The sequence below is a fragment of the Acyrthosiphon pisum genome, chromosome X (genome assembly GCF_005508785.2).
Source record: "Acyrthosiphon pisum isolate AL4f chromosome X, pea_aphid_22Mar2018_4r6ur, whole genome shotgun sequence".
Taxonomy (NCBI): Eukaryota; Metazoa; Arthropoda; class Insecta; order Hemiptera; family Aphididae; genus Acyrthosiphon; species Acyrthosiphon pisum.
Genome location: NC_042493.1, coordinates 112,292,723 through 112,305,720, shown reverse-complemented (window position 1 = coordinate 112,305,720; position 12,998 = coordinate 112,292,723). Strand labels below are relative to the sequence as shown.

The 12,998-nt window shown below is 29.6% G+C and overlaps 4 protein-coding genes across 4 annotated transcripts; 1 reads left to right on the top strand and 3 right to left on the bottom strand.

Annotated features, from left to right (window-relative positions):
* Nucleotides 1-201: 201 nt before the first annotated feature.
* LOC100569054 lies at nt 202-2,654 on the bottom strand. Its single transcript, XM_029485415.1, has 4 exons — nt 2,399-2,654; nt 722-1,857; nt 299-583; nt 202-225 (listed from the first exon to the last, which is right to left on the bottom strand). The coding sequence occupies exons 1-4, from the start codon at nt 2,607-2,609 to the stop codon at nt 202-204; spliced, it is 1,656 nt and encodes a 551-aa protein (XP_029341275.1). The 5' UTR covers nt 2,610-2,654.
* Nucleotides 2,655-4,280: 1,626 nt separating this feature from the next.
* On the top strand, nt 4,281-7,691 carry LOC100569135. The gene is made up of 8 exons (XM_029492235.1): nt 4,281-4,431; nt 4,577-4,627; nt 5,357-5,416; nt 5,479-5,544; nt 5,617-5,673; nt 5,770-6,017; nt 6,101-6,263; nt 7,317-7,691. Exons 3-8 carry the CDS (start codon nt 5,395-5,397, stop codon nt 7,466-7,468), a joined length of 708 nt encoding a protein of 235 aa, XP_029348095.1. The 5' UTR covers nt 4,281-4,431; nt 4,577-4,627; nt 5,357-5,394; the 3' UTR covers nt 7,469-7,691.
* Nucleotides 7,692-8,832: 1,141 nt separating this feature from the next.
* On the bottom strand, nt 8,833-10,956 carry LOC103307953. The gene is made up of 2 exons (XM_008180483.1): nt 10,775-10,956; nt 8,833-10,705 (listed from the first exon to the last, which is right to left on the bottom strand). Exons 1-2 carry the CDS (start codon nt 10,954-10,956, stop codon nt 8,833-8,835), a joined length of 2,055 nt encoding a protein of 684 aa, XP_008178705.1.
* Nucleotides 10,957-10,982: 26 nt separating this feature from the next.
* On the bottom strand, nt 10,983-12,890 carry LOC103307960. The gene is made up of 3 exons (XM_008180490.1): nt 11,765-12,890; nt 11,222-11,680; nt 10,983-11,131 (listed from the first exon to the last, which is right to left on the bottom strand). The coding sequence occupies exons 1-3, from the start codon at nt 12,888-12,890 to the stop codon at nt 10,983-10,985; spliced, it is 1,734 nt and encodes a 577-aa protein (XP_008178712.1).
* Nucleotides 12,891-12,998: the final 108 nt, after the last annotated feature.

Below are 12,998 nucleotides of genomic sequence, written 5' to 3'. Positions count from 1 at the left end.
ATTTACACTTAATTTTTTCCACAGGCCATCTATCCAAATTACTACTTAGTTTATCAACTACAAAAATATTCAATTTTGAACTTTCAATAGGCTTTTTATAAAAAGAAGTTTTCATTTTAAACGCGTAACCTAAAATAAAAATATTTTGTTTTGATGTTTGGCATATTATATTTACTACTTTAACCACATCATCATCCATAGTTAGTATATAACAGTTAGCTTCATCTGTGATTTTAATTTTTGTATTTTTAAAATTGAGAACTTTATATTGTAAATATTGATTTAAATATTTTGTTACTAAAGGTCCATTATTATGCTCTTTTTCAAATGTAAAACAATTAGAATCATAGTTAATTAGATGAGGTTTTTGTCCGTATTTTGTTTCTTCACTATAACGTTTAATGGCCTGTTGTAATGGTTGGTTAGACTTCCTTATATATTTTTTAAGAACTTTCATGTGATTCTCAAATGGGAAAGTACTACAGTTATCTAAAGACCCAAATAATAAATAATCATCAGTGATGTGTTGTAAGCCATGTATATTTTGAGAAATCCATTCAATACCATAAATTGAGGCAAATTGCTTAACAAAATACTTTAATAGCTCATTACTAAAATTTAAAAGACTACTACTACTATTTTCTTTTAAAAGAATAAGCATAGATATATTTAAATATAGAAAATGTGAATATAATTTTTTATCTATTATATTTTTAAGCACAACAGGGCCTAAATAAAGTAAAAAAGTCCGAAATTCTGTAGCTTTCCAACGAAAAACTTCATCGACACCACGAGGTTTACGTTGGAAGTCACATGTAATAAACAATTTTTGTGCTAATAAATTAACATTCAAAAATTTACATTTGGTACTATTTAAACGACAATGTAAGGGGCCTTTAAGCCACAAAGTAATTATTTTTTTAGTAACACCTATGCATACCATATGTAAGTAATCGAGTGAAAATGAATTAATAATATTAATTCCAGGGATATCAATAAGGATTGACATTACCTCACCAACATGATATTCTTCTTGATGTTTATTTATAAAACTTTCGTGAGTTCTTTTAGGACAGTCTATGTCAGGATAACACACCCTTCTACATACATATTCCCCTTCTATGCAACACCTAGAACATGAAAAATATGCGTTGTGCCCTTTGGTTTTCAAAATGTAGTTTTTAGCAGGTAAATCACAACAAAATACGTCTAAAATAACTTGTTTTTTAATAAACTCTCCTGAACTGACTTTAATTTCAATTCCATTATTAATAAGATCTTTTATCTCGTTAACAAAATCAAATAAATAATCATTACTTTCTTGTGGTTTCTCATTGCCCCAATATAGTCCAATTGGAAACACAATGTGTGAATACGGACGAATATAGCATAAAATCGGCCAAAACGTGCTTTTGGAACTTTTAGTTAACGGTAGTCCGTCTATTCCTACAACTAGTTTTATTGGTTCATTAATATGACTATTTTCAATAATATAATGATTTTTTATTCCATTCGAAACTCCAAAATGATAGTAAAATCCTGGTGACATGTTTTTTAAATTAACAGAAGTATTACTAGAAATATCAGTTTTTAATAGAGTCCTTGCGTCTAAAGGTAATGATTGATCGTAAGATGCATTTAACACTTTAAGTAAATCAGACATTGCTATATTGGTGATATTATGTTTTATAGCCCATTGTGCGAGTTGAGTACGGGGTGAGTTATCAGAAAATTCTGTGTTATCTTCTTCACTTGAACTTTCAACTGTATTATTATCACTGTCGTCGAATAAATTAGAAAAATCTCCAGCAGAATTTGAATAGGATAGAATACTTTCAGTTTCGGGAATATCAGAACCTAAAATTTAAAAAAGGGTTAAAACTGAACCATATAAAATAACAGAATAATAATAGTTCATACTACAAATTAAATATAATAAAATAAAACATAATTATTATAACTTTTAGAACATTAATATTTTATTTATTTAAGTCTATTTTAGATTTTATATATATTATATTCATATGTGTGTATATTATATAATATATTTAATAGTTTAAAAATAATTCTTTATCGTAAGAGTGGAAACGTCCAGTGTATGCATGGGTAATCGCATATTCGCATGTAGTTCATTTTAAAAATAAATAGGTATTTTACTAATTAGACGTCGTCCGGTCATCTAAGCCACGACGCGCGACGGACCTCTACTTCTTATTATTACGTATTTACGTATGTAATTACGAACCTACATTTTATAATCATATTTCGTGTAGGTTTAATTGTTTTATTTGATTTACAGCAAATATTAAACCCATTGCCAATCGATGTTATAAAAAAATAAATAATTAAATACCTAACATATTACACCTATCTGAATAAATTATAATTTATTTTTTACCTTCCAATAACTGATTTTGTTCAAAAATCGTTGTATCAAAGCACTGTGAAACATCTCTAGTTTCTTCTTGTAGTAATGGGTCTACAAAATGTGTATTATCGGGATCTGATTCATAATCAGTGTCAAAATGTATTAAGCTCTCAATCTCTTGAAGAACACGTCTCCTTTTTGTTGACCTACTCATATTATTATTATGAGCACGATGACTCATACTAATTAGTAATTAACTAACAAAATCTTCTCTGCAGCAAACAAATGTCAAAATAAAATATGAAATTTAATTTAGTAATCAAATTGTAGTAAAAATTACCAAAGTATTAGGTAGGTACCAAATAAAATAATCGGTTACAAAGAATCAATAAATACTTCCAAAGTTCCAACCCTCTTAAATGGTTAAATAATTATAAATCAAAATTAAACTTAAGAAAAGAAGTGTGCTGTACTGCTGTAGTGATTTTACTATTTTAAATATTATTATTTTTATATCTGGTTGCGTTATCGCAGTGCGTCGGACTCGGAAAGTCGGGCCGACCACGACGACAACCATTTATTATTATATATATTTTTATTATTATTTTATTATTTATAGATTGATGTATCGTTATCGGCGTGTGTCGATCACGATTCACGACGACAACGCAGACTAATAACAGTAATAACTATTTTATGATATTCATTCCCAAAACAAAATATCTATATTTGATAAGTCATGTGATCAATTCTCGACCTATGAGAATTGGAGTATAACTAGTATACTTGTCTATGGTATAACGTACGCCATATTTGCACAGAAAATCAACAGAATGAAATATTGCTGTCATTGTCATACCTGTTTATTTTGTCATATTCATTCCCTTTTATCCGTCCGCCAAGTTCTTAGTCCGGCGCGTATGGTGCATTATTTATATTATATAATTATTATATCAATTTACACGCAATAATTATACTCGATTCTCCATCCACCGACCGTCATAGAACGCCGCGTTGTGAACCGTTATTATTTTAAATATTGTGATTCAAATTTTCATTGAGCATTAAACATAGACAATGGCATGGTCTGTAGTGAATTTTAATTCGGATAATACTGTCGAAGTAGTTCCTGACAAATGGATGAATATTAAAAACGGATATTGTGCTTGGCCCAAATCTTTAAACGAAAAAGATTTAAAAAAGGCAATTCTTCATAAAATCCGACCAAACAATGAAGATTTTACATTTTATAAGGCGCGTTGTTTCGCTAGTAATATTGGTAAGTATAATAATTAGTCTTAACTATATAGCCATAATATATAGGTATAATAGTGCCTACATATATATAAACATATATAATAATTATATATAATTACATATAATAATTAATATGTAGGTAAATGCAGTGCTCGACTTGGAAAATTTAAAGTAGGGGGACTCTGTTAACTTTTAAAAAAAGAGCGTCCCCATCATGTGTTTAAAAAACAATTCATTTTAACTATTTATTTAAATAGTTCCATAATTTATCATAGGTAGGTATGTTTTTTCTTATCTTCCAATTTTATATGTGGATCACATGATTAAAGATAATTAATTAAATAATAATAAATTATATTGTATTATTAAATCAAGGGTAAGAAAAATTATAATGTTATCGTGTGCATTTTGATAAAAATCGAGTAAAAATGCAGAATAATGCAGCGTCTCGTGCGTTCCCCTTATAATAAAAGTAGGGGTACGCCTCGGGGTACGCTAAAATTTCTGAAAAATTAGTTGGTCCCCCCTCAAGACGAGCACTGGGTAAATGTACCTACTACTAATAAGTAATAATTAATAAAGAAATACTAACCCATACATTATTGTTAAATTAAATATGGTACTACAAAGTAGATACAGCTAAAATGCATATAATATTTTTTTTTATTTAAGATACCTTTTCAAATGCTCAAAAAAAAATGTGAAAAGGCAAGGAGCCCAATCTGATCTTTCCTCTGCAGAAGATAATTTTAAACGAAAGAGTTATAAGATATTGAAAAAACAAAAGACTCCAAGTTCAGAATCTGGTTTGTTTTTATCAATTTAATATTTTGGCTTAGTGTACCTACTTTAATATAGTTACAATTAACTTGATGTTACCTACTCTAATAAAATTATTAAAATATATTTTATTTAAATTGTTTTACTATAATATGTAAGTTTTTTTTTTAGACTATGAACAATCTGATGACAACAGTAATTCAATTCCGCGTTATCATTCAGGTAATTAATCTTTTCCTTAATTTTATACTGTTTTGCTACAATAAATGATCATTTAATAACAATTGAGTACCTAAGTACATTTTTTAATTTTAATTTTCATATAATATTTTTTACTAATTTATAAATCAGTCTTAAACTCTTACAATAACATACCTAACATTTATATATTTATGTTGTATTAGATCCAGACTCTAGTAATAAAAAGTTAGCTGGATGGTCTCCATTAAAAACTTCTCTAAACAGAGGTGAAATAGGTACTAGGTTTATAACTATATATATTATATTAAATTATAACTAGGGTTCGGAAGTTGTTGCATTTGCATGTTTTTTGGGTTATTAGATTTATTGTTAATAAGTAAGCTTGACGACACTAAGAAAAAAATATTAGAAATTTATAGTGCATATTTTTGCATATTTGGTGATTAATAGTTTTAAGTGCATTAAGGTCCGAGCCCTAATTATGAATATATCTGATAATGGACATATTTAAAAATTAAATATACCTATATTTTTATAGACAAAATTATGAGTCCTATAATGGTATTGGATAACCCAGAAAAAATACCTCATACTTCTACAAATAATATCACAGCATCAAAACTACTAATTGAGACAACAAAATCTCCAATATTTGGTATTTTTATTCAATTTATTAACAACTACACATACTATAATTTTGATTTTTTTTTTTTTTATATATAATTTCATGTACTTATTATATTTTTTTAGAAAAAAACTCTTATGGCAATACCAGTGTGTCACCAACAATGAATTCATCTCAGTCATATGGTATGAACATTTAAATTTGTTGGTTTTTTTAAAATTATTTCTTACTACTGCTTATTTTAAAGGAGTAAAACGAAGCTTATTTCCAGCAGATATTGGTATCCAGGATAGTCCAAAACATCTATTCTCTGGTTGGTATCTAAATAATTTTTAACTTTTGTTTAGTATCGTTTTTATATTTTATATTTTACTATTGTCTACAGCAATTAAATCTGCATCTAAAAATCAAACATCAAATAATAAAAAAAATATTGAAGATGGTAATTATAATTTTAATTCTTCTAGTTCTTTTTTTTGCTAAATTAAATTATCTTGTAAAGTATTATTCTAATTTAAATAAATTTTTTTGTTAACAGATAATACTTTTAAAAAGTCAGTTATTCATCAACTTCTTACTCTAAAATATGAAATGCGCTCAATGGATGAAAAAATAAACATAATACTCAAATTAGCAGAAGATGAAAAAATATCATCAATATCACAAGAAACTGCAACATTTTCTCAATTTTCACAATTTGATAATGAATTACCTATCAAAACATATGATGAATTAATTGAAATAGAAAGTAAAATAGCTAGTGACAAGACTTATCGTTCATATTTTGTAAGTATTTATGATCTTTAAGTTTAAAAATTCAAACATTTTATTTATAAAGGCAGGTAATTAATAAATTGATAATTTAATAGGTACAACGTCTTTCCTCTGTTGGAGGAAAATCTATTGCAGCTATGGTTAAACGGATAATGACTATGGTATTCAACCCAGAACTATTAATAACATTTTCCTACAATGGCCGTTGTAACAAAAAGCGAAATTTTGCTGGCTTATTAATAAACAAAATCATTTTTGGTAAGAATATACAAAATGTATTAAATATCAATTGGTAATAATTTGCATTTAAATTTAATTTAATTTGGGAATCATTAAGAATAATAAAAATGTTGATAGTCTTAATAAAAGTATCTGAATTTCTTTAAACTCTTAAGTCTACAAAGAAAATAATCAAATAATAAGTTAAATTATATTTACTATAATTAAGTATATATAATTAAGTATAATATGTTTAGAATCTTTTCTAAATTAAATATTACTGGATAGTAAATAATTTCATAAATAGTTATATAATTTAAGTATATAACCCAGATTTTTATATTAGGTGTTCATGATGATAATAATATAATTTATTTTCAACAATATGATCTATTATTGTCTAAAGAAAATTCTTATTAACCTTCAAAAAAAGTTTTTTTAAAACATTTGAAATATGCCTATTATTATTATGATAATATTGAACTTTATTTCAAAATAAAATTTGGATTACAATAAAATCATACATTTGACTCAAATGCTTAAAATGTTTTCATACTTATACACTATACTACAGTGTTCAGCTGCAGATTAAATTGGGCAAAAGTTAACTATGGTATTATGTAATTTTATTGGTGAATATTAGTGATATTGAGTATAAACAACAAAAAATAGTTCATGAGATAACATATTTTACTCTTGGTGACAGCAGCTCGGGTGGACCAATCTAAGGATCAGAGCATTTTAGGATGGGCTCATCAGTTACCTTTGACATTGTTACTATATATATAACAGGGAAGGCAAACCATTTTGAACACTATGTGCCAAAAATTACCATTTTTTTTTTTTTTTTAGAGCGTGCCATGAAAAATATTATATTGTTATAATATTGAATGTTATATTCAATATTGTAAAAAAAATTTATTTTTTAATATGTTTACATATTTTACCTATAATATTATATAATATATTAGAGTAAAAATCTTGGCGTGCCCTCAAAATCTTTTTGCGTGCCTCCATGGATTTGCCATCCCTGCTATATAAAGTCTTAAATTGCTATGTGAATTAATTAAATTAGTAATTTAAATTTTTCAGAGTCTGTATTCAAAATAAAAAAGTTTGCTGCTTCAGATAACTCAACGAATCAAATAGAGCAAGTCATCAAATATGTTTTAATTCAAACACCATTTAAATTAAAAAGGCAAAAAGAATCTACTATTCATACCACAGTTATGGAACAATCCTAATATAATTTCTTTAAATCTCTATATTTGTTATCTAAAAACAAAATTTCGCTATATTCTTATACAATGTATTAATAGTAATTATTATTTTATTTTATTTTTTATTGAACTTGAAATTTAACAAAAAGAAATTTCCACTTCGACTACTTGGGCCATTAGTATTTTAGTTTAAATTTACAAAAGATAATTAATTAATTTTTTACAATATATAAATACATGGTTTTTTAAACTATTTGTATCTTATAAAGTTTTTTAGTGTTTTCTTATTTCATAATTTCAATATCTTGGGATGTTTTGAAAAATTGTATTATGTTTGTTTCATTTTCAGGGTTTAATAATAATTAGTAGTACAATAGTGATTAGAATTATTTTTTGGGTCAAAAATTGTATTTTTAATTTTTAATGGATAACTATAATTACCTATGTATACAACTCATATTTTTTATTTAATTACATATTACATATTATGTAGAAATTAATATTTTATTAAGAGGACGTTGTACTCGAATGTGTTATTGTCTCCGTCTTATACACGTAGTGTGACATAGTAAATATTCATTAGCCAGTTTCAAACTTAGATCATATATAATTGTATTATGATCTAAGGTTTCAATAGTATGTTGTCAGTTTTGATATTAATGATTTGACCTATTATCAAAAATGACAACACACTATTGAAACTAAAGAATGAAAATTTGCCATGTCGTATACGCGTGTAAGACTATGGAGACAACACATACAGCTGGTATAACGTCCTCTAATATTATTAATATTAATTATTATCTTTGTTAACTGTATATTATATGATTATCATTCATATGTGGGTCTTCATATTAGTTATTATAAAATTGACTTCCAATTGTAACATTTATATTATTATACAATTATCTAAATATACTATAGCTGTTGTAGCTTTTTTTAATTTTAAATTTTAGTGTACTTTATAAGTATAGTATGTAATAGTATATATTACAAATGTGTTTGATCTTGATCAATATATTATTATCTGTACCTATATAATCCAAATACTGTAAATTATATATCTAGACATCATTAATATACAAGCCCTTAATTAAATACCCCATTAAATACAGCAGCATGCCAGCATCCAATAAATATTTAAATTTGGTAGTATTAATGTTTAACAAATGTGAGATTCTGTTTAAAAAATAGTAATTTCAATATTGAATTAGTTGATAATAAATATATAAATAATGTTTATTAAGCATAATAAAACAAGGGTTTAATAAATCTAAATATTTTGTCCAAATGACTTTTATGCAAGGTAAAATAAATCTTAAAATGATTGTGGTTCAATCTAAATTTCACATTTATTAAACAATGAACATTAAAATTTCAACATTTATTTATGATTTAATAAAAGTATCTATGCTATGTGGGATGTGGAAGTTAATTTCGTCAACATCAACGTTTTTGGCTGCCAAAATCGCCCGTTGACTAAGCCATTCATGATTCAAATAATTATTCTGTATATCCGGGAAAATACTCTGAATCAATTCATTTTTATCCTGAACAACAGTGCAAAAATTGTCTGCTAGTTTAATGCATTGCGTATTTGGTTGCAGTTCTATTTTACCGTTCCCAATATCTAATAGTTGTTCGGAAAATATTTGTGCTGATGGATCATTTTGCAATTGTACTCGCATATTTATGGTCAATCGAAGTGCTTCAACACTTCGCCATAAGAATGATTGTTTCAAACATGCATTAATCTCATCCGCGAAAGTAGAGCGAGGTATAACCGGTAAGGTCTGCCGGAAGTCACCAGACAAAAGTAAGATATCACCACCGAAAAGTTTATTATTGCTGTTTAAATCTTGCATAGTTCTGTTTAATGCTTCAAGTGAATATTTGTGTGCCATTGTGCACTCATCCCAAATTATTATAGAACTCTTCCGCAACACTACAGCTATTCCACTATTCTTTTTGATGTTACACATTGCATCTGGTTTATTATGAACGTCCAATGGCAGCTTGAATGTTGAATGTGCTGTTCGCCCACCATCAAGTAAAGTAGCCGCAATGCCTGACGATGCTACTGCTAATGCGATTTTTTGTTGCGACCGTATTTTGGCAAGAATCAACGATATTAAAAATGTCTTACCGGTTCCACCGGGTGCATCCAAGAAAAAAAAACCGCCTTGTTCAGCAGCAACAGCCAGCATAATCCGATCATAAATAATTTTTTGTTCTGCTGTCAGTAATGTTTCACTGTTCATGATAATTGTTGCTAAACTTCCATGGTCATATTGATTTTCTCGTTGTAAATCGGTATTGACTAAGTCGGTGGCTGAACGATTAGGTGATGGCATACCATAATGATTAAGTGGTAAATATGAAATAAGAACACATAGATCCTCGATCAAGACCAATGCTTCATTGTACATCTCTGGTGTATAATCTATGTTTTGGCATTGATTTGTTTGTCTAATTCGGTGCAAGATGTCTTCTGTCATACAATTTTTATATTTTTCCCACAAAGTTTGTGCTTGCGAGGGATAACATGTCGTCAAAATAATTGCAAACAACTGACGAATGTTATTCGGTGTTGATGTCAACGCAGCATCAGCAAGCGTTAAGTCCCAATGGTTATCGTCTTCTAGCAATCGCAGTTCACGACATGCATCCTGGTATGTATTGAATACTCGACCATTAACTGTTCGTAAAAATTCAAAAGACGTTGGTCCGGGAACATTCACCAATAACAAAGGTAAATAGAAGCACTCACGTTGCTTTGGATGTACCGTGTAAAGTCTCCCCAATGTCTTAGCTTTGAATATGCCTGTAATGGAAGGATGTGGTTTTCCTTGTTTCCGTGGCTCCCATTTTTTACTGGATTTGTTCCATGTGAAATAACGTGGAACATCACCATACACCAATGTCTTCGCGAATTGGCCAAAAACATCAGATTTTTGACACAATGTAAAAAATTCAGTTAGAGTCGTTTTCGGAGCTTCGAATGCTCTTTGGAGAACATTTTCTTCAGTGAAGTATACACGTTGACCGTTTTCAAGATGTATTGCCAGATGTTGGACAGCAGGATCTCTTTCGTGGATGGGAAAGCTGAGAATATGCCAAATAGCTTCATTGCTGCTAATGTATCTGCCCATTTGGTATCGTGCTATTTCGTCATTTTTATTTATGTTTTGTACTTCAAATATGGCCAAATCACTGCCTTTGTTTACATATTTACAAATATACTTAATTGATTTAACAGAACTGCATAGCTCAACATTGATATGAGCTTTGTAAGTTTTTGAAAGTAGTGGTGAGTATGGTACCACTCACTGATTATCAAACTCAACTTGATTTGGAAAGTTCGGCAGTCGCATTGTAAATGTGTGGCCACCATTCTCAGTACTTCTGCGGCGATACATTGGATAACCATCAATATCCGTGATCGTGTCATTCGTATGCGGCTTTGGGAAGTTTTTTTTACATTTTCCATTTTCCATGCACGGTGACGTCATGTTGAAAGCACCGCATGGCCCATGGATCAGTGTTTGGTGACAATATCAAATAATTCTTGATCAATTAATGGGTCTGGAATTTCGGCTGAAATTATTTGATCGATTTCTTCAGGACGGATTCTATCTTTAAGCCAAACCAAAATGTGGGCATGAGGCAAACCTCGCTTTTGCCACTCTATCGTATACAGCCAACAACGTGTGATACCAAAAATTTCATATTTAACAATAAAATCAATTAAGGATTTCAATTTTTGTTTAAACACACGTGCAGTTAAATCATGACGATGAATGGCTTGTTGTCCTGGCAATAGTAAAGTTTGTATCTCTTCCCAATTCGGATTACATGTGAATGTAATAAATAAATCCGGTCGGCCGTAATGACGTACGTAAGTCATCGCATCTTGCATGTATTCCTGCATGTTCCATGGACTGCCGATGTAGCTTGAAGGTAAAATGAAAGCATTACCGATGTCATTGGGATTTAAATTTCCATCGATGTTTCCAACAACAGCATCTCGTAAGTGAATATATTCTTCCGATCGTAGTTTTGCCTGGTTAAATCGAAGGAATCGCAAGCGTTCGCTTTCAACCTTAGCATACATATCAACAATGTATTTATGGAACAGCTGACGATATCGAAGGATATAATTGTCTTGATGTTGTCTAACCATTATTCGGTGTGCGTAGTAGTTCATTGAGCTAACTTTATTATTTCTGTAATCACCTAAAAAAATAAAAAATAAAATGCAATACGAAATTAAAATCTATACATACAGTAAGAAAGTAAATAGATAATTGTCAAATTTACCGGTATTTGGATCATACTGTTTGATATTAAGGTGATATTCATCTTGTCCTTGCCAAAATATCAATGGATATTGTAGTGCGTCATATGAACGGTGTAGATCCGAAATCGTACTGACAGTGTTGTCTCGGCGTGTAATTTGTATAGATCTTTTGTCAACTGGATCACCAACCATGATAACAGCAACCTCATCAACAGTTGGAGCGTTGAATCTACCAGCATGTTCACCTAATGGTACTTTGTCGGCTTTTATGACGATTTGATAATTGTCATTTTGCAGTCGTGGCGAAACTCTTTTGATCAATTGAATTAGTTGATTGTGATCTTCTAAAAAATTTTCCAATAATATCACAATTGCTCTTTCCTCTGCTTGTTCAATAAAATTATACAGGCACCGAGTCGTCACACGCTCTTCACAATCGCCCATAAAATAAATTTGAAGAAATTTCGGATTGTTATCAGGCATTGGCATCAGTGATCCGATTTTATGGTACACCTGGCCTTGAATTTTGAATGTAGTTTCAAAATTACGTCCATCGGATGCACGATCGCAAATTTTAGTTGCCCCAAATGACGTCATTTGGAAGCAAGAATTAAATTTGCGTATCTTACGCAAAAATAATTTGGAATCATCTGAATTGCCAGTAAGAAGGGATAATAAAGGCTCCGGCGGAGCGGGTAGAGGTGACAGCACAACTTTTCCTGATGCGCAGCACATGCCGGCTCCTTCATTCCGAAATTTCAATGCCTGACAATATTGACATACTTTATCCATTCTACCGATAGCAATTTTTGAATGCGCTGAGTAGTTAATATCTGGTGCATATTCAAAGGCAAGCCTAACGAATGATGCACGTGTTAATGAGCGGCTGATCCGTTGCCTTTGTCGATCTCTTTCTCGTACTGTAGCTATGTTTCGTTCTCGTGCCGCTCTTGTTCTCGTAATATTCTGTTGCATACGTTCGTCACGCTGTTCTTGAGATTCTCGTGCACGACTTTCTGCAGTCCTGATTCTTTGAGCTGCATTTCTTGTTTCGATTTGTTCTGGTAATTGCTGAGCTCTTTCAACACGTTTGCGTCGTGACCCTTTGCTGCTCGCGTTGTTGAGGTTAGATTTTTTCGGTGGCATTTGACTGAAAATAATAATTTAATCGTTTAAATATTAGAAAGAGAAACTGAAAAACATGTTATCATAGCAGATTGAAATAATAAGTGAAAAGTCAAAAATAATTTTCAA